General features: G+C 36.9%; 1 protein-coding gene across 2 annotated transcripts in view; it reads right to left on the bottom strand.

The window, feature by feature from the left end:
- EXOC6B (exocyst complex component 6B) overlaps positions 1 to 23,174 on the bottom strand; it is a 682,873-nt gene that overhangs the window by 583,865 nt on the left and 75,834 nt on the right. For both annotated transcript variants that reach the window (XM_006151262.3, XM_006151263.3), the window contains exon 2: positions 7,172 to 7,337. In XM_006151262.3, the coding sequence (XP_006151324.1) occupies positions 7,172 to 7,337 (166 nt within the window). The remainder of the gene's footprint in view (positions 1 to 7,171; positions 7,338 to 23,174) is intronic.

Genomic DNA, 23,174 nt, shown 5'->3' with positions numbered 1-23,174 from the left:
TGAATTGAGAAGGTTTATGTGAGACTAGTGTGCTGGGCATTTGCTTTTCAACAATTTGAGTAGTTGACATGTAAATATTTTCTCAAAAATATTTAAAACCATACTGTTTCTGTTGTTATAGAGTCACAAACAAAATTAGACAAAATTATAAGTAATATTTTGAACATTATCTTTAAAACTCAGAATTTTGAAATTTTGAAAGTTGTTTATTAACTTTCAAGAACTATGGGGTATGAGTTACAAATTCTTGATATGTAAAGTAAATGTTTGTGGAAAAATGTAAAAATAAATTTAAAAAAAAAAGAAGAAGTGAGCTGGTAAGGTTGAAAGATCACATTATAAAAATGGCATGCAGATGCCATGTATTAAGAAGGCCACTGACAAGCTAAAACATGATTAGATAGAAACAGTTTTGGAGAGGGGATCAAAGTTACTATATGTAAAACAGATGAACAACTTTTAGCACAGAGAGGGAGAAATATTTATTTGGAAATACTATATAGTATATCTGGGTCCTATACACTATACACCATACCTGAATAATGGTTGCCCTTCAGATATCTGAAGCACTATCACAAGAAAAGGGTGGCTCCCTAAAAATGAAGCTTATTATTCGAACTAGTAAACAGATGTTGCTAGAAAACAGGATTATGTAAGAAAAAGTTTTTAAGCAGTGGGGAAGAGGGGAAGGAATGTTACCCTGAGTAACAGTGCTATCCCACCTCACAGCAATTACTCAAAAATAAAACTCGAACCGTGGTCGGCTACGTGGGAGTCCAGCAACATAGCCATTACACTAACCGCTGGTCCCAAAAGTGTGTTTTTATCCTATACCAGAGATTTCCTAAAAGTTACTCCTCCATAAGTTCTTCCAAATGTATTATTAATGCCCCCATTAAATAGCTTTATGAAGGCACCATTTTTCACTTATTTTTTTAACTCAAACTCATTATAAAAAATACATTTTCCATCACAACTCGGTACACAAGTACAGAAAACATACAAACACAATTTTCAAGAAACAATGTTTATCCTTACTACATGTAATGTGCTTTTATTTTCCATTTGATTCTGTTCCATTTAATTCAGGTTTTGTTTAAAATAATGATCAAAGTCCATTAAATTGATTTCATGGTTCTAAACCATGGTTCTAAAACATATCCATAGGTGCCTAACCAATGTTTTCAGTAAGAAAGAAAGTAACTATTTGAATCCAATAACTATTTCAATACGTAACAACGAAAACTAACTATACCAACAGTCCAGGATGCTATTAATACTTCTTTTGATACAAAGAGCATAAACGTGTGTGTGTGTGTGTGTGTGTGTGCACTCTGTAGATTAAAAAAATAATAATAATTGGGACCAGCAGTTAGCGTAATGGCTATGTCTCTGGACTCCCACGTAGTCAACCATGGGTCGAGTCCCGGATCCGGTGGCTTAAATTCACACTGGGCACGTGTGTGTGCATGCCAAGATCCCGAGAGGAGAATGGAGGAGAAGGGATTGTGGCGTGGCCATCCCCCCTGGGGGGTGATTTCTCACTTTCTGTCTCTCTTTCTCTCTCTGTCTGTCTGGTGAGCACACACGCCCTATAGCAAAAACCTCTCCAATAATAATAATAATAATAATGGGTACCTTGGAGATGGTATTTTCTTTTCATTATTATGTTAAATAATATTGATAATAGTTAATACTTATCCTTTTCCATTTTCTAAATTCTTTCTCATAGTTTGTTAACCAAGGTCAAACGGACTCCCTAGACCAGAGCCTCCCATATGTACTGCTAGACATTAATCCCCTCAGTCTTTCGGGTAACTGTAGAGCCTGAAGGAGGCATACATCTTAAACTGGTTCCCTCCAGCTCCGGTGGTCCTTCAGGGCAGGCATCCCGAGCAGTTTGAAAAAAGAAGAGAGCAATAAGAAGAAATGATTGTGAACCAGCAAGTGATTATCAGCAACTGGATAGTGTTATGGGTAATAATCAGTAATAAATGCCAAGGAGGTATTCCATGGACCACTGTCATACTGCAATCCCTTCTCCATTTCTCCATCCTGTTGAGATTTGGGGTATGCACCCACACACACACACACACATACACCTCAACAAGTTTTTCAAGCTGCTGAGGCCAGGATTTGAATGGCATGGTAGGCCATGTGAGTTCCGACTCCATTAACCACCAGGCCACAGGGGTGTCCAAATAGTCTATGCTTTCGCACAGATATAAAAGTAGTTCCATTGTTTAAAGAATTATTCATTTAATTTTTTTTTTAATTTTACCAGAGAGGCAGAGAGACAGAGACAGGGGGAAGGTGAGAAAGCAAGCAACCAGGTCATTCCAGGACTCAAACTGCAGTTGGCCATGTGGGAGTCCAATACCCCAACCACCCTGCCACCTGCCAGCCCAGTTCATTATTTTCTTTAATTACCTTCTTCTATGAGTAATTAAAAGAAGTCATCATTTTAAAAATCTAATCACATCTACATATAGTCATTTTAAACATAAAACTAAGTATTAAAATAGTTCTTTCAGGGCCAGAAGGTGACATGGTGGTTAAGGCATTGGACTCCTACATGTCTAATCTTGGTTCAAGTCCTGGACCTGGCGGCTTGCTGTCTCGCTTTCCCTCTCTCTCTCTGTCTCTCTCTGGTGAACATGAATGCCTTGTAGCAAATTTTAAAAATAATCATAATGATAAATAAAATTAAATAAATAATTATTTTTTAAAAAAAGTTCTTTCAAGGTAGCAAGTTTAAAATGATAAAAAGGGTTTTTGAAAAATTTCTAGAGAGACTTAATATATCTTAATACTCTATATTTTATTTTTCCTATAACACATAAAGAAAACATAAAGATTTTTTGATCAAGCCCTGGATTCTCCCAAATCCCCTCTATCCCTATGTGCCTGTCATTCAAATAACACTGTGTGTGCCATGACAAGAAAATGATCGAAAAGCATGCTCTAGGAGTCACTCTGTGGGTTTCGCTATTAAGTCATTTGAAATCATTTTCAGCTTACATTCTCATGTATGTACATACGTTTTAGAGAGAGAATCCAAACCTTTCATAAAATTCTAGCCTTTCCCATTTTAGAGAGATTTTTTTGCTACAGGGTATGTGCACTTGCCAGAGAGACAGAAAGCAAGAAATCAGCCTCCAAAGGGGATGGTCTTGCTGCAATCCCTTCTCCTCCATTCTCCTCTTGGCATTTTGGGCAGGCACGCACACGCTCCTGGCATGAGTTTCAAGTCACTGAATTTCAAGCTGCGTGGCCCAGGACTAAGACCGTGGTCGGCCAAGTGAGAGTCCAGCAACAAAACCATTACACCATCTGCTGATCTCAAGTTTTCCCCATTTAATTCCACACCGGATTGATCCAGTAGTGTCACACTACAGTAGTGCCACACAACTGGGTCAATCACACACACGAAGTCTTGGTGTCCAAAGATACTTTTATCTCACAGGAATTACTGCCACCTTTCCCTTCCTCCTCCTTCCTCCACATCATAGCCCTTGTCGTTTTTCACCTACTTACTATATTTCCACCTACTTACTGTATTCCCACATTGAACAAAAGTGTTGTTTTAGTATACATACTGCAGCCAAGAGTTTTCTAATCAAGGTTCAAAATTTTCATTTCAAACTGCAGGAAATTTGGAATACAAAGAGAATATACTAATAAACCATTCTAATGATCTATTATCCAAGGATAATCAATAATATTTTGGTTTACAGTCTTGTAAACTTTTTATGCTATAGTGTACATTTTCTTTTTCAGAGAGAGTTTTTGCTATAGTGCACAAGAACTCACCGGAGAGACAGATACAGACAGACGGAAAGCAAGAAATCACCCCCTAGGGGAGATGGCTATGCCATAATCCCTTCTCCTCCATTCTCCTCTTGGGATTTTGGGCACACACACATACGTGCCCAGACTATTGTGTACATTTTAAAATATGTGCATATTTACTTTATAAAAATAAGATATTGTTCATATTTTTAATCTGCCTTATACATTAAGCAAACATTTTTAATACTTTCCATGTGAAGTTTATTATTCTTTCAAATGGATGTAATATCATATTTTTTAATAGTTTTCTATTAAATGATTTTTAGGGACAGTTTTGAGTTTTACCTATTATAAAAAATATCACATGCACTTCCTTGCATGCACTAACAACCTTTAAAAAATTATGTGAAGATTTAAGTATAGATAACTATTAACAAGTTGCTCTTCTCAAAGGCTGCACCGATCTAGATTCTAATCAGGCATTCCAATTTCGTTATCATCACCAATTTTAATTTTTTTTCATCTTTACCATCATTTTATTAAGTGGCACCTTATTGTTAATACTTGTATTCCTTTAATTATTTCTAAATTGTAAAGCTCCCTTTGTATTTCTCCTTATGTAAACTGTGTGTTAACATGTAATTTTAGTATTCTACTAAACTGTTCATTGTTCCCATTAATGTGTAAAGAATCTTTATATATTAAGGATATCAATCATTTGCCATATATTTACCATATGTATTTGCAAATATTTTTTACTTACTATTTGTTCTTCTTTTGTTTGTTTGTTTGTTTTGGTTATTTTGCTAGAGGGTACATATGTTCACAGAATGAAAGAAAGAGAGAAAAGGAAAGTGAGAAAGCTCCCCCTATGAGCAATGATCACACTGTAATTTCTTCTCCATTTCTTGTTTCAGAATTTGGGGCATGCACATACACAGGTCCAGTGTGTTTCTCAAGCCCCAGGGTCTGAGACTGAACTATACAGTCTATCATGTTAGATCCAGCTACCATAACTACTATGCCACCAGTTGGCGTGCTTTTTAATTTTTAATTTATGTGTAGAAATAGTTTCTTTCATTTTAAAGTCATATCAATCAATTTTTTTTCTTTCTAGTTTAGGAATTTGGCTTAGAAATGTGTTTCCTACTTCCAAAATCATATATTCACCTGTATTTCCTACTAGTTTCTTTTTCTTTTTTACATTTAACCTTTTAGTTCCTCTGAAATTAATTTGGTATTTAAATGGGTACAGGATATTAGTTACTTTAAGTTAAAATAGTTAAGCATTAACGAATATGGGCAAGCAGGGGGCAGCAGGTGGTGTGGTGGTTAAGGCTCTGGGCTCCCAAAGGGCTGACCACAGTTTAAGTCCTGGACCTGGTACTCTGCTTTCTCACTTTCCCTCTCTTTTTCTGTATCTCTCTCTGGCCAAATTTTGGAACTGTATTAATTAAATTAAATATGCTTTCAAAATTTCAAAAATTCATACCACTTGGTGGAAAAAAATCAGCTGAGAGGGTAAAAAAGTGGCATTTAATTGTATTGGCAATATTATATTTCTTAAGATGACCAGATACCGTTATGTAGGTTCATAAACTTTTTTATCTTTTTAAAGAATTATTTACTTAATTTTATTTATCATTGTTACTATTTTTTAATTTGCTAGAGGGCACACATGCACACAAGCTACCAGTTATGGCACTCAAACAGCAGTCAGCCAGTGGGAGTCCACCACCTTAATCACCATGCCTTAACCACTATAGCCACCTTATAAACATTTTTAAAAAGTGAGACTGAGGGCCAGCAAGTGGTATGGTCAGTAAGGCCCTGGATTCCACGTGGCCAATTCCATGGTTTTCAGGACCCAGCATCCTGAAAAACACACCAGGTGAGTGTGCATGTGTGCCCAAAATCCTAAGAGCAAAATGGAGAAGGAATTGCAGAATGGCCATGCCCCCAGAGAGGGTGATTATTCACTTTCTCTGTCTCTGGTGAGCACACATACACTATGGCAAAAAAAAAAAAAAGAAAAGAAAAGAAAAAACTACAAAAGGGGACTAGCAGGTGGCATGGTGGTTAAGGCATCAGATTCCCATGTGGTCGACCACAGTTTGAGTCCCAGACCCAGCAGCTTGAAAGTGACGCTAAGTATGTATGGTATATGCCCAAAATCCCGAGAGGCAAATGAAGGAGAAGGAATTGCAAGGTGGCTATTCTTGTTGAGGGGTAATTTCTCACTTTCCCTCTTTCTGTCTCTTTCTCCCTCCAGCAAGCACATGCACGTGATGGCAAAAAAAATTATTAAAAAAAAAAAAATGCAGGATCCAATATATTTTTGACTTAATTCTGGAGATTTTTTAAAGATAAGACACACATTGTATATTATTGTATATTATATAACATCTCCCACTGGGGATTAGGAAAACACCCCACAATAAAAAACATTAATACTTCTGTAGCAAAACACAAAAATCTATACTAACTAAAATAAATTAATAAATTTAATAGTCTAAGGTACATTTAAGTCATGTTTTGCAGTAAAATTGAGTTTTTAATTTATGGGAGCTTTAGATTATAAGACCTAACAGCCAACTTAGCCTCTCAATAAAATTATTTCTTTGCTTTTCTTACCAATATATTCTTTAGATGAATTTTCCTGGGCAAGTTAATATCATACCTAGGACAATCCTTGTAGGATTTTAATTCTAATTCCAATAAGAAAAAAATATTAAAAGAAATAGAAAAATAAAAGTATTAGTTACAGATCACATGAGAAGTTTTTATCAATAGGAAACTCAAAAAACTACACATAAATTACTAGATGCAATAAATGAATTTAGTAAAGCAGTTAGATTTAAGATCAATAAACAAAATCTGTTATCCAAGATAAGTGAATGTGCTAGACCAAGGATCACACCAAATGTGACTGGCCTCCTTCCAGAACCTGAATCTGTCCCAAGAAAGAACCTTCATGTTTTGATAGAAATCCTTCTGCAACTACTTACTATTGGTTTTTTCTGTCTTTTGATCTAGATGCCATGCTGCAAAGAAATCTATAGCAACATCCTGAAATTCTATCTGCAGAGTAACAGCTTGTGTCAAGCAAGGAAGCAGATAACATAAAGAGTTAAAATGAATTGAAAAGGAACAATTACCAAGCACAGATTCTGATCCACACGTAGTTATTCCAATTAAACACTGTCTTAGAAGGATTTTTTAACTTACTAGTCATAATCTCAATGATCTGGGTTTCAGTATAACTTCCTTTCTTACTGCATAATAATCTTCAGTATAAATATGTAACCAGCAATGCAACTCCAATGCTGTAATGCCATCAAAATCCCAGCATGGGAGAGAGAAACAAGAATTGCCTTACTTTGAGTTTTTGGGCTTCTCCTCTCACTTTCAGCAGTTCGGTTATGGAGTCCACAAAGCCCTGGTAATGAAAGTTGCACATTTTCTCGATTTCTCGGTCATGATTGCGGATGCGAGTTTCAAGTTTCTCCATGAACCGCCCATGTTCCTCACCATCGTAGACAGACCTTTAAAAAGATAACATGAAGATCACCCCACAGTTACTTCTAAAAAGAAACAGAATTACAAACCCAAAAGCAAATTTCCTTGAAAATGAGGTATTCAAGGAGCATAAGTCACAAAGAAATCCAAATGTATTCATGTTAAATGAACATTTTTAGGACAACCCAAAATTTTGCATTCTCCTGCATTCAAAATATTTGAATGTTTGGCAATATTCATCACAGAATTCTCATCATAAAGTAAAAGGACTGAAGGTTCCTTGTACTTTTCTTCTCAACTAGTCTAGAAAAATCCAATTTTGTTAAGGCAAATTAGCCCGTTATTCTAGGACCATACCCAAGAAATTGAACTGTTAGAGAAAAATCATATAGCTAGACTCAGTATAGCTATGTCATTACAAATCTAAAATAGACATTCAAAACCTCTAGATAATTGTACTAAAACTGTCCCCCCCCCAATAAAAAAATCACATTATACTCTCCAAATTATCTATGTATGGGAATCTTCTTCTCCTCTTCTCCAATGTTCACCCACTCCCTCTCAGCTGCTGATCTGATTACATACTTTACGAAAAAAATAATAAATAAAAAAATAAAAAATAAAAAGGACACAGAGAAATATCTCCTTTCCCCACCAAAATCAACCAACCTACTCACACATCTGTAACCCTACTTCAGTCCATTCTCCTGTAACAACAAAAATATTCCCAGACTCTTATCTGCTGTCAATCCTTGCTGTCTCAAGGATATCACTACCGAAATCATACACAATTTGCATATTTTCCCTCTCTAATAGATCATTCTCATGAGTTTATAAACATATCTTAACAACACCTCGCCCTCCAGCTACCTCCTTATTTTTCTGCTCCCCTTTACAGGAAAACTCCTTTTCTAATCTTCACCTCCTCATTTCCTCACCTTACAAGAGTAAGTATTCATCTTACTCCACCTAATAGCAGCATCTACTATGGTCTGATAGTCTCCTCTTCTGTAGACTTCAATTATACCGTACTTCAATGGTTTTTAACCTTTTACTGACATGTTTTTTCAACCTCCTTTCTCTTCTCCTTCTCCTCTGTGACATTTCTAAGTACCCCTAAAATCTCTTTTTTTTCACTGAGCAACACAATCTAATCCCATGGCTTTAAAATACCACCTATAGGAGCCAACAGGTGGCACAGTGGTTAAAGGCTTTGGTTAATGGCGGATCACAGTTTGATTCCTGGATCTGGAAGCTTGCTTTCTCACTTTCCCTCTCTCTCTCACTCACTCTGTCCCTCTCTGGTCAAATTTTAATTAATTAATTAATTAATTTTTTAAAATACCATCTATACAGCACTGACATACAATTCAAAGCACTTCCCTAAGCACTCAAATATCCAGCTATTATTTAACAAAAACAATTGAATTTTGAAACGCTATCTCAAGTTTAACACAGAGGGGGAGGAGAAAAAATCCTTTAGCAGCAACCTATTTCCACTCTCGAACCTCTTCTATCCCAAATTTCCCAATCACCCACTCACCCTACCACAGGTAACTGTGTTAACCAGGTGCTCAAGCCAAAATTCCAAGAAACACTCCTAATCTCTTTCCGTCATATACCCCTCAAATCCAGTCCATTAGTAACAACTGAATTGAACAATTTACTCTAAAACATGCCTTAAAACTGACCATATCCCACCATTTCCACTAAAATTCTAGTTCAAATCATTGCCACACTGCCTCCCAACAGTCTCCAATCTATACTTCCCATCTCCCTCGCTAACCCAGTACCAATACAGACACTCCCAGCAGTTAAAATGATCTTTTTAAAGCAATAATTCAGATGTTATCCTCCTGCTTCACTCTCTCCAAGGGCTAAAAAAGATAAATAAATAAAGTCTGAATCTTCATCATGGTCTTTATCTCTCTACCCTTATTTCTCTCTTCTCTCCAATCTCCATCCCTAAACCCCATCATCCTCCATCTTCTATGCTCCAGTTATACTGGCTTGTTTGTTTGTTTTTTCTTACCTTAAGGGTTTTGTTTCACTGTTTTCCCTCTCTCTCTCACTCACTCTGTCCCTCTCTGGTCAAATTTTAATTAATTAATTAATTAATTTTTTAAAATACCATCTATACAGCACTGACATACAATTCAAAGCACTTCCCTAAGCACTCAAATATCCAGCTATTATTTAACAAAAACAATTGAATTTTGAAACGCTATCTCAAGTTTAACACAGAGGGGGAGGAGAAAAAATCCTTTAGCAGCAACCTATTTCCACTCTCGAACCTCTTCTATCCCAAATTTCCCAATCACCCACTCACCCTACCACAGGTAACTGTGTTAACCAGGTGCTCAAGCCAAAATTCCAAGAAACACTCCTAATCTCTTTCCGTCATATACCCCTCAAATCCAGTCCATTAGTAACAACTGAATTGAACAATTTACTCTAAAACATGCCTTAAAACTGACCATATCCCACCATTTCCACTAAAATTCTAGTTCAAATCATTGCCACACTGCCTCCCAACAGTCTCCAATCTATACTTCCCATCTCCCTCGCTAACCCAGTACCAATACAGACACTCCCAGCAGTTAAAATGATCTTTTTAAAGCAATAATTCAGATGTTATCCTCCTGCTTCACTCTCTCCAAGGGCTAAAAAAGATAAATAAATAAAGTCTGAATCTTCATCATGGTCTTTATCTCTCTACCCTTATTTCTCTCTTCTCTCCAATCTCCATCCCTAAACCCCATCATCCTCCATCTTCTATGCTCCAGTTATACTGGCTTGTTTGTTTGTTTTTTCTTACCTTAAGGGTTTTCTTTCACTGTTCTTTTGCTAATAATTCTCATCCCTTATATCTCTGCTGTGCATGGTTTGATGTCTCTTTCCTTACTACCACCCTCAAATTGAATTATAAATTCAAGTTTTTCTGCCATATTAACCACTATACTTCTAGAACGGTGCCAGGTATACCATGTAGTAGGCAGTAAGTAATATTCATTGACTAGAGAATGACTAAAACTATCTCTAAGATCTCTTTGATCTTTGACGTTTGTTCAACAAAATACATGTTTGCTCATTGCCAACATTTCCTGGTTCTCTGATTATTTGTGAATTGCTTTCCTGATCCTGTGGATCAGAAATCACCTTCTCAGGGGCATGACAATAGCACAACAGTAATTATAATGCTCTGCAAGTCAGACCTCCATGGAAAGGTTACTAGATCACTTCCAGAAACTTCCCTAAGTATGCTGGGCTCATCTGTACCCATGATCTGAGCTGGCTGGGGATACATGACATTAAGACCCTGTTAGGGATGCTATCTCTCTCTCTCTCTCTCTCTTTGTGTCTCTTTTTCTGTGTCTCTCTCACATGGACTAAATAAACTTACAAAAAAAAAAAAAGAATATATATTCTCCTCAAAAGGTCAGTACCACTCGCCAAAGCTCAGTCAGTAGTAACCACAGAGAAATACATAGCTTCCAGAAAAGATTCTGAACACTTCCTTCTGAAAAGGCATTGCAATCTAGATTCATTCTCCTTTCTTTGAAATAAAGGCAGATTATCAAAGAAATTCCAAACAATCCCTGTTTTGACAAGAAAAGTTACAGAATAACCACTGGCCTTGAAGGAACTATTTGGAATATATAAAACAAAATCTACCATTGGCATTTCAACTAATCTCAAAAAAGTTCTTTTCCTTTTTCAAAGGAAAAATAAGAAAAATTTCCATGCAAAGACATCTATATTCCTTAAAATTAGAGAATGGGAAGAATCATTGAAAGCTCCTTGATATAAATGGCATAAGGTGGTATTATTCACTGGACAACTTCAGTTTCAAATTCAGTACCTCCTGACTCAGCAATACATCGAAATTAGGTCACTAGTAAGTCTAGTTCTAAGTAAACCATCTTGTTTTTTTTGTTTGGGTTTTGTTTTTCTCTCTACAAAGACCTACAGTAACATCACAAAAGACAAACTCAGAGAGAAGAAAATCTCAAATTCAAGAAATTCATGGTCCAGCCCTTTGCCCTAATAATTAAGAATGCCAGATTTCACATGGCAGACCAAGCAGTTAGATTGCCAGCCATGACCACTTGAAAAACACACCTGTTACATGTGTGTGCATGCCCCAAATTCCAACATGATGGAGGGATGGAAGAGAAAGAATTGTAGTGTGACCATGCCCCATCAGAAGGCGCTTTCTCCCTCTCCCTCTCTGTCTCTCTCTCTCTGGCAAGTCCACATGCCCTCTGGAAAATTTAAAGAAGAAAGAAAGAAAGAAAGAAAGAAAGAAAGAAAGAAAGAAAGAAAGAAAGAAAGAAAGAAAGAAAGAAAGAAAGAAAGAAAGAAAGAAAGAAACTTGGCACAACTATAAAACGTGACTTAACAATGCTAGATCCATATAAAAGATTACAGGATCCTTCAGTTGATCTACTTAGGCAGGTCACGCATGCCATGATACTGGTGGCTGACTGGGAAGAGGGTGCTACATGAGACCCAGAGAGTGATAATGCCGCCTCGAGTTCCCTGAAATTCCTATTAGGAAAAAAAAAAAATGGGGCCGGCAGGTAGCATGGTGGTTAAGGGCACTGGACTCCCATACAGGCAACCATGGTTTGAGTCCTGGACCTGGCAGCTTGTTTTCTCACTTTCCTCTCTCTTCCTCTCTGGTCAAATTAAAATAAAGATAAATAAAATAACTCTTAAAAAAGAAAAAAGAAATAAAAGAGATGAGGATTTCCGCTGCCTGACTATATGGCCTTAGTCTCAGTACTGCAATTAAGTAGCTGAGTTTTTGGCCAATTCAGTTCATCTCTCTGACTCTCTCTCAGTTTTCTCATTTAGAGCATAGGAAGCAATCCATTACAACTTCTCTGAATTACTAGCTTAGCTTTAAGTTTCTATAATTCACTTCCACTTTCAAATTCAGTCAATAATGTAAAAGATCATACATTTTCAGAATAGTATAAATAGGCAGTAGTTCAAAAGAAGTTAATAAATTTTCAGTCTCCATATCACTCTCTTTCATCTATCTTATAACCTTTGTGAGTGTGAAATTCTTTTCAACTCTCCCTGAAAAAAAAAAAAATTTAAAGGGACCAGCAGATGGCAGAATGGTTGCGTTGCTAAACTCCCATATAGTCGATTCCAGTTTGAGTCCCAGACCTGGCAACTTAAGACTCACACACGGGGCACGTGTGTGTGTATGCCCAGGATTCTGAGAGGAGAATGGAAGATAAGGGATTGCGAACTTTCCATCCCCCTGGAGGATGATTTCTCACTTTCTATCTCTCTGGTAAGCGCATGTGCTCTATAGCAAAAATCTCTCTCTTAAAAAAAAATTAATTCTCTTCAATATATATGGAATACATGAAAGGTTTACTGTGAACCCTAAGAGTTTTTTGAAAATTTAAAAAGTTAGAATAAAAGAGTCACAAAATTAAAACAGAAATGTTAACTGTATTTAATAGATTTTTAGATCCATGAGTATACTTTAGGAAATCCATGATTCCCAGATTCTACGTGAATATTTATGTTTAGGCAGATGCACATATGCATATCTTTAAGGGAAAAGGATCTATTGTTTCTTTCTATCTGGCCACCAAAGAGGTTAAAAATCATTGAATTAAAGGTTGGTTTCAGGGGGTCAGCAGGTGGCAGGGTGATTGAGATGCTGGACTCCCACATGGCCAACCATGGTTTGAGTCCTGGACCTGGTGGCTTGCTTTCTAACTTTCCTTCTAGTTCTTTCTATGTCTCTCTCTGGTGAGTGCATGTACCCCTATGGCAAATTTAAAAAGGAATAAAAATAAATAAAATCATTAAAAAAAAAAAAAGGTTGGTTTCAAATTGTCTACCACAGAAAAAGGCAATTATGGACTGAACAATACCTACTGGTTCACCTTGAATCAACATTTCTGGCATATTTCAGCATAAGTCATTGCTAATTAATATATCCATACAGATACAAAAGCCTAAAAACAAGAATGAACAAGTCTTATTCTCTGGAAAGGTCAGAGATCTACCAAAACCAACCTTATGTTGGTAGTTGACATCATAGAACAAAGTGAAGCTTTTTTCCTGTCTGCTAACGAATAAATTACTTAAAGTTTTTGGGAAAGACTGCCATCTAGTGATGGCTCATTTCTAACACTCCTTGAAATGAACGTGGCCAAGTTAAGAGATTGCTTAAAACTCTAAAAACTATATTCTGTAATAGCTGTAAGCCAAAGACTTATAACAAATTACTAAATTATATATAAAGCACTCTAATGCTTACATTCCCACTTATGTTGGAAAAAAGGATCTTGACAACAGTCAGATGCTTTTGACATGTTCAGATGTATCATAGTCAAAAGAGACTATCTATCTGTGGAATAAACTGTCACCAGTTTAATTATTCGTGATAATCCAAGATTACTCTTTTACTTAGTAAAAGGGGAACAAGAGGAAATGCTTGCAAATTAACAATAACTTTTTATACCTTAAATTTTGACTTCACTGAAGAAATGTAGTCTAATTATAAAAAAAAAAACACCAAATAAACCACAGGTTTTTGCAAAAAGTAAAATATGTACCCTAGTGTCTGTGTCTATACCCAATACATACTTCTAAACATAATAGCATTATACCTCTCTCCTACCTAGATGTAATGTTCATATCGAGAGAGATTTTTAACTTACAAAATGGCCCTTGAATTCTATTCAATAAATATTACCATACCCCTGAAATGAACTATTACTACTTGGAAACTATATTAGGTCAAATCTGCATGTTAAAAAAGATGGGGGTAGTGGGGAATATGCTATGAGTGTTATGTTATTATTTAAATCCCCAGTACATTATAAATTAAACATTATTTATATTTTATAAATAAGGAAGCTGAGACCCAAGAAAATATTGGATTGTCAGAAAAGTCATGATGTATTTTTCTGTTTTTATATGCAAAAATGCATCATGACTTTTCTGATGATCCAATGGTTTTGCCAAGTTCACACAGCTAGAAAGAGTCCTCTTTAGTATTGTCCTATCAGTCTGTCTCTTGTTAGAAGAAGGAAAGAAAGCAAGTCACATGGGTCTCCAACACATTAGAATGAAAAGAGGTCTTAGAGTTGGATTACAAAGCTCTCATTGTACACTCGAGGAAACTGAGGCTGAGAAAAGTTAAATGCCTTAATCAAAATTACATTGCTTGTTACTGACACAGATGGGCCTGACTGCCAAAAAGAACACAATTAGAAAAACTTAATGCAATGTGAATCCTGACACAGAGCTAAGTGGTTTAAAAAGAGAGAGAAACATCCACTTCCAGATGAATCAGTGGCCTCTTAGTTGTGCCTACACAACAGTTATTCCTTCCTGTCCCTGTAGGAAGAGTCCCAATTCGTTCTAGTATTTAAACCTTCCCAGTCTATTCACAAAAGGTAAAAAGTACTTCGTTTATAACCCAATCATGATAATTCCATTCCCTTTGTCTATAACCAGTTAACACAAAGGCATGTGACAGAACTCTCGTCAATAAGAAGGAAAGGGGGACCAGCAGTTAGCATAATGGCTATGTCGCTGGACTCCCATGTAGTCCACCACATTTCGAGTCCTGGACCCGGTGGCTTAAACTCACATGGGTGCATGTGCGTGCGTGCCCCAGATCCCGAGAGAATGGGGGAGAAGGGATTGCAGTGTGGCCATCCCCCTTGGGGGGGTGATTTCTTGCTTTCTGTCTCTCTGTCACTCTCTGTCTTTCTGGCGAGCGCACGTGCCCTAAAGCAAAAACCTCTAAAATAAATAAATAAATAAGAAGGAAAGGAAAACTGAAATTTCCTTTCCTGAAGGACACAAGAAAAGAAACCACTTTTCCTTCTTTGGACACTGCCTTATGAAACAATGACCCATGGTGCAGCAAACCCTGTGAGACACTGCCAATAATCTGAGGATGGCAAACAGGAAAGATGGAAAACACTGGGTCCTCGGAGGTAAAGCAATCCTGAAACAGCCCTATCCCTATCCCCAGACTTCGTGTCATATGACTTAATAAGCTTCCTATGGTTTAAACCACATTTCCTCTATAGTCTGTTACTTGCAAAGAAAAAGTATCCTAAATGTCACAGCATGTCCAGTCTTCAAAGGTAGCAGACAAATCAAAGAAACAACCAACAGCAAGTCATTCTTTACGTGGCTAAGGAACCTTCTTTTCTAGACCTAGACTGTTCTTTCCCCTCTTCTTCCAGGTTAGTGGAGAAAAATTCCCAATCACTCTCCAGATCTCACCTTGCACCTTACTTCTGGGAAACTTTCCCTAATCATATATATAACCTCCCCTGTTATGTGCTCACTCTTTGTGATTATGGTAACAATAGAATTTATTAAACTATATTCTTTTTTAAGAAGATTTTATTCTATTCTATCCTGTTTTATTTTATTTTATTATCTTTTTAATTTGACAAGAGAGAGAAAGAGGGAAAGTCAGAAAGCAATCCACCAGGTCCGGGACTTGAACCATGGGCAGCCATGTCCAGCACCGTAACCACCACGCCATCCACCAGCCCTATTAAGCTATATTCACTTGTCAACCTCCCCAACTAGTACATTTATCTCCTTCTGGGCAGAAACTGTGCCTTACTCATTTTATTTCCACCTCCTAGTACAAAATATGGCACAAAACAGGTCCTCCACGTATGCTGAACATGGAGAAAGATGAGGGGTAGGAGACTAACTGATGTGGATTTCCATTTGTCTCAACATTGGATACTACAAAGTATCACATTATACAAAGGATATCTTCTGTGATGTTTTCAGAACCAGGAGAACACAAAGGTTCTTCAAGACACAAAGGACTAAGCACTTGTCTTTTGTTTTTGATTATTCCGAGAAAAAACTCTAGAGTTTATTCTGGTCTCTTTTTTTTTTTTTCATATATATGTTTTTAACTTCTGACATGGTTTCAATCCTCAAACATTTTCTTCTCATTAAGATCTATAAAAGCATCATTAGTATTTTTTGATGTTTTCAGAACCAGGAGAACACAAAGGTTCTTCAAGACACAAAGGACTAAGCACTTGTCTTTTGTTTTTGATTATTCCGAGAAAAAACTCTAGAGTTTATTCTGGTCTCTTTTTTTTTTTTTTCATATATATGTTTTTAACTTCTGACATGGTTTCAATCCTCAAACATTTTCTTCTCATTAAGATCTATAAAAGCATCATTAGTATTTTTGTTTATTCCAAAAGTTAAAAATAAAGCAGAAAAATAGATTTGAGCATGATGATGAAAGAGCAATTGCAGGAGGTCAAGAGGAGTTTAAAGTCTCTTCTCCTTCGGTATGTCTATAAATTTAATTCAGACCTTAGTATTATAATACATACACCCAAAGTAGATCAGTGTATATCGTCATCAATAACAGAAGCAGCAGATGCTAGTTAATGAATTCTAAGCTGAACACCATGTACTTACATGCTGTAGTGCCACAAAAAATCAAATACATTCAAATCTTTTTTCCACCCTTGCAGATACCAAAGTATCAAACTGGCTTTGCCAAAATAGCCTATGCAACTAAAAGAACGCAGTGTTGGACATCTCCCTCAAGGCAGGAAGGGAACCCCAGTGATGTCTGTTTTCAAAGGGATTAAAAACAGGGCGGAGCAGTTTCACCAGGCACCTAGCCAAAGTGCCTACTAAAAACCTGGTTTTGGTTAAATACCACAGGAAAGTGGAGAAGGGGAACTTGTCACAAAACATCAGTCAAATCAACAACAGACTATTAGAAAATAAACAGTGAAAGCAAGGAAATTCCAAATTAAGGATACAGAGACTGCCCTAACTACCACCATGATAATGTCACACTGTTAGGACAATTAATCACCACCAGTAAGTGAAGATACAAAGGCACAATGGTCTATGTTAGCAGCTTCGTTTTGTCCTTTACATCGATTGTGTTAACTGCAAAAGGTTCATTCCACTTCATCTTCCATCGATGGTCACGAAATCTAGCAGTTAAAAGTTGTATCATGGAGAGACCAGAAGGTGGCATAATGGTTACGTCGCAAGACTCCCACGTAGTTGACTGTAGTTCAAGTCCTGGACCCGCAGGCTTAAAACTCACACCAGGCCCATGGGCATGACAAGGGATTGTGGTGTGGCTATTGGGGGTGGGGGGTGGGGTGTTAATTCTCTCCTGGCTCTCTGGCGAGCACATACATCCTACAGCAAAAAATCTCTCTTTAATAAAGTTGGATTATGGATGTTGCTGCCAATTAAAAGAAATAAAAAGTATGCCACACACAGCCAGTTATATCCATTGATTGTAACCAGGGAAACTGCTGAAAGCAGAGCAGTAATATAGATGGTATATATACAAGGCTACAAAACAGTTCATAGGTTAGATCTAGTTTCTCCGCATGGAATTCAATATGGCAAGTTCAACATTTAAACACGCAATGGTGGAGCTAAATGAAACTGCTAGTTCACTTAATATCTATCACCATCATAATGCGTCTAAGTCTAGAGAATGTAAGTAAGACTCTCCAAGATTCTTTACAAAAGAAATTAGGTACTAATTACATAATTATTCTGAAAAGATATGTAAATATTAGAAGACTGTATATTAATTATTGAAATGCTTCAGAATCCCTACATTTAAAATTATTATTATGGTGCCAATGACAGAGATCAGAAGTTACTAATAGAGGGCCAGCAGGTGGTGTGGTGCTTAAAGGCACCAAACTCCCACATGGCCAACTGTGGTTCGAGTCCCAGACCTAGGAGCTTGCTTTCCCATTCTCTCTCTCTCACTCTCTCGCTTGCTCACTCTGTCCCTCTCTGGTCAAATTAAACTAAATAAATAAAGTTGAATAAATTAATTCTTTTTTTAAAAAAGTTACTAATAGAGAAAAACAAACCAACAATGGGATGATGGAAACACTTCAGTGAATAGTCCTGGTCTACTTGTGCAGGTAGATTAAATGTGAGCATAACAAAATAGACCAGCTAAATGTCAGAATCACTGAAGCAAGCTAATAAATGTAGTGACCTCATTTGCAGATGTGTATGTTGTGTATACTATATGTTATATGTATACATATATATATATGTAGATACATAAAAATGTGTATTCTATGATAAATAGTGTGTATGCATATATATGTATGTGTGTGTGTGTGTGTGTGAGATACACATATACAGTCAGGCACTGCATAACAACACATAGGTTAATGATTGACCACATATACAAGAGCAGTCCTAAAGGCGATAACAGAAGTAGAAAATTCCTGTCCCCTACTAACTTCGTAGTTGTAGAGCAATATGTAATTCACTTGTTTGTAGTAATACTAGTATAAACAAGCTTACTATGCTGCCAGGAATATAAAAGTACTTCACATACAATTATGCACAATACATAACACTCGATAATAAAAAGAAATTACTGTTACTGGAGCCAGCAGGTGATGTGGTGGTTAAGGCGCTGGATACCCACATGGCCAACAGCGGTTCAAGACCCAAACCCAGTAGCTTGAAAATCACAACAAATAAACAGATAAATAAATAAATAGATCTTTAAAAAATAAATAAATAAATTACTGCTATTGGCTTAGGTATTTACTATACTATGCTTTTTATAATTATTTCAAAACGTACTCTTATTAAAAAAAAAACTTACTGTACAATAGTATGCCATCTTACATACCAACAGTCTTTTTTTGTTTTTTCCTTGACATATCCAAAATGTGTTTATTGGGCTGGTTTCCCACTCATCTTGAGTCAGGATGCTTTTAGTGCTGCTTCCTCCTGAAGGAACATCCTTCTGTAAGCCTCGCTTTTCCTCCTGTAGGCTGGCAGAGGACAGTGGAGCAGCCAACACACAAAACTATCACTTGCGCCTAGCTAAAGACTGGTGATTTTATAGCATCCTGGGCACATCACATCCATGAAATAGGGATTTGGGCTCTGCACCAGGTGCTTCTTCTTGGGTTTCCTCTTCTCCTCTTCTGGAGAGGGATGAAGGAGGTCCTTTGAGAGATGCATGTTCTCGTGGGGAGGTCGTCACCGCCAGAAAGGGGACCAACAGTCTTACACATCTTGTGTTTACCAAGTCACTTCGTTACTTTGTTTACCCTGAAGACCTTCCATGTGATAAGACATGAAGGTAAAAGACTGATATTGATGATCCTGACCCTTATAGGCCTAGGCTAGCGCAAAGATGTTAACAAAGACATTCAGTAAGTTAAAAAAAAAAATTAAAAACTTTAAAAGCAAGAAAGCTTTTAGAATAAAGATATAAAGAAAAAAATATTTGGGGCCAGCAAATGACATGCTAATTAAGGTGCTAGACTCCCACATGGCCAACTGTAATTGGCATCTCAAACCGGTGGCTTGAAAATCACTCCAGCACATGTGCATATATACCTAAAATCCCACGAGGAGAATGGAGGAGAAGAGATTGCAGAGACTCCATCTCCCCTGAGGGGTGATTTCTCCCTTGCTCTTTCACTCTCTGTCTCTCTCTCTCTCTGTCTCTCTCTCTCTCTGTCTCTCTCTCTCCAGCAAAACACATGCCCTATGATAAAAAAAAGAAAAAAAATATGTACAGCTATTCAATGTGTTTGTGTTGTAAGCTTACAACTATTACAAAAAAGAAAGGTTTTTTTAAATGTAAAAGATTACAAAGTAAAAACATTACAAATTAAAAGTTTACAAAGTAAAAAAGTAAGCTAATTTACTACTGAAGAAAGAAATTTTTAATAAATTTAGCTTGGCTTAAGTGCACAGCACATATAAAGTCTTCAGTGGTTTACAGTAATGTCCTAGGCCTTCACATTTACTCACCACTCACTCGCTCACTCACCCAGAGTAATTTCCAGTCCCGAAGCTCCATTTATGGTAAGTACTTTATGTAAATGTACCATTTTTTATCTTTTATATTGCATTTTTATTGCACTTTTTCTAAGTTTAGATATGTTTACATACACAAATACTTTCCACTGTGTTAAAACTCCCTTCACTGTTTAGTACAGTCATGTGCTCTACAAGTTCGTGGCCTAGGAGTAATAGATTACAAACCATATAGCCTAGATGTGTATTAGGCTGTACCAACTAGGTTTACGTAAGTACACTCTATGATGTTTATGTTCACACGACAAAATCGCCTACTGACACATTTCCCAGAACATATCCTGTCATTGAGCGATATGTGACTGTGCCCCACCCACACAATATATATATATACACCTGCATGCATGTACCATTTTTCTTTAAGAAATAATTTTTAATGCTTGAGTACTGTGTGTTTTTAATTTTCTATAGGGTGCATACATTTGTCAGAGAGAGACAGAGTGAGAAAGCACCCACCATGAGGGATGGTCACATGGCAATCCCTTCTCCTGTAGCTCTCTTTATAGAATTCTGGGCAGGCACAAACACGTGCCAGAAATGTTTTTCAAGCTGCCAGGACTGGGACTTGAACCACACAGTTGGGCCATGTGGGATCCAGCCTCCCTAACCACTATATCACCAGCTGAGCTGATCCCCATGCATATGTTTAAGACTACAAACAATGAAGACCCTGGTGGAAAATGGATGAAAGGTATCAGAGTAGCTTTTACCCTAAAAGTGACAGAGGACAAACTAAGCAAAATATTAATAGAATGAAGTTCCACGAACAATAAGGAAGATGGGATATATCATGGGGGGAAAAAAAACTCTACAATCAAACTCCTGAAACTGCAGAACTAAGTTTCTAAATCTTTTTTTTTTTTAATTTTGCCAGGGGTACATATGCTCCTAGAGAGAGACAGAAAGAGGGAAAGTGAGACGGCACACACACACACACACACACACACACACACACACACACAGGGAATGGTCATACTCCAATCCCCTCTCCATTTCTACTTTCTTTTGAGCTTTTTTGCGCATAGGTAGGGATTTGAAGCTTGCAGTTGGCCATCTGGCTGCCTTCAGCACCACTACGCAGGTTGGCCCTAAATCTTCAGTGCATGGCTACACAGAAAAGAAAGAAAATTAAAGGAATTAAAATAAATTTAAAAAAAATTAAAATTAAAGGAATTAAAATAAAATAGTAACTGGAATCCAGAATCTGCCAATCAGCTATAATCTAATGCTTCTATTTTATAGCCATATGTAGAACGTGAGACAGCTTATGGTCTATTCAACATGAGGAGTCAAATAGGAAGCCTCCAAATGAATAAAGTCAAGATACCAACAGCTACATCCTTCATGAAAGACAAAGGAGAAAAACACTTCCCCATTAAGGGAAAGTACAAACAAACTTGCCCCTCTGGTATAGACTCTAGATGTGGAAGGAAGAAAACTTCCCATAATAATTAAACTTGCCCCTCTGGTATTGGCTCTGGATGTGGAAGGAAGAAAACTTCCCATAATAATCTGAAACCAACCACAAGCTGGCTCTCTCCCAGAAGAAGGCCCACATTTATAAAGCAAGCCTCCAGGTCTGATCATCAAATCTCAGTCAGCCATGTGGAAGTCTAATGCCTCAACCACCATGTTACCTGCTGGCCCCCAAAAGTAATTCTTTAAAAAAATAATTAAGTTGTATAAGTTAAAAATAAATATGTAACATAAATAAAAATGTAACATAAATAAAGAGAAAATTACCCCAAAAGAGAAAAAAACATCCACCAAAAGTGAAAAGACAAACTATAAATGAAATACAGAACTTTTACAATAAAAACTACAACTGATACTTGAATCTTAACAAATGTAAAGGACAATATTTAACAAGGCGGAACATATATAAAGTGCAACACAGAGAGATAAAACAGGAAACATTAGGAAAAACGACATGGAGAATAGGAAGGATTTAATGGAAGCTCTAGTAAAAAAAAAATAACAGACAGGTAGTATGCAAGAAATAGCTGAGAAATTCCCAGAATTGATGAAAGATATAAGGAGGTTGTGGACCCAAACCTATATACCTTACCAAAAGTAATCTTCCATAAAAGAATCAGCACTCCTCTCTAAATATATCACACATTTAAAACTGGCTCCCTATTGATCCCTTCTCTTCAAAGTTCAACTTCAGTAGCATCTCTTGTAGAACTTCGTTTTCACAGACTTTGTCATACAAATACATTGCCATCATTGAAACTTTTGGTGTGTCTTTTCTCAGTATATCACTCCATTACCTATAGTATCGAGACTTTCACATCACAGCAAATGGCTTTGCACCCATATTATAAAGAAAATTCAGGTTTATTAGGCATGAATTGTAACTTTCTGCATTCCAGTACACAAGTCTACCTATCTATATATCTTTGCAACTGTTCCTTTCTATCTCAATGGATTAGGTTTCCCAACTCAACACAAAACTAAACCTATGCTCTAAAAAAATCTCATTTCTCTCTATTCCAGGGATGCTATTCTATCAATACCGTTTTAGAAGGGAAGAGGAAAGTGTTGTTCTACCCTTTCAAATGTTTACCTTCACTAACTTCCTTCTCTAACAAAACAATATGGCCTAGGACTAGCAGATGGCATAATGGTTACGTCACTGAACTCTCACATAGTTGACTGCAGTTCGAGTCCAGTATCCAGTGGCTTAAACTCACCCTGGGTATGTTTGTGTGCGTGCCCAAAATCCCAAGAGGAAAATGAAGAAGGGATTGTGGTATGACCATCCCTCTAGGGGGTGATTTCTTTCTTTCTGTCTGTTTCCTTTGAGTTTCTGGCGAACACATGTGCCCAGTAGCAAAAATTTCTCTCTAAAAAAACAAAAGGACCAGCAAATGCCATAATGGTTACATCGCTGGTCTCCCATGTAGTTGACCATGGTTCGAGTGTTGTACCCAGCAACCTAAAACTTACACTGGGCACAT

The sequence above is a fragment of the Tupaia chinensis genome, unplaced genomic scaffold, assembly GCF_000334495.1.
Source record: "Tupaia chinensis unplaced genomic scaffold, TupChi_1.0 Scaffold000316_1, whole genome shotgun sequence".
Classification (NCBI taxonomy): Eukaryota; Metazoa; Chordata; class Mammalia; order Scandentia; family Tupaiidae; genus Tupaia; species Tupaia belangeri.
The sequence above is the reverse complement of the archived record's forward strand: the minus strand, read 5'-3'. Positions and strand labels throughout refer to the sequence as shown.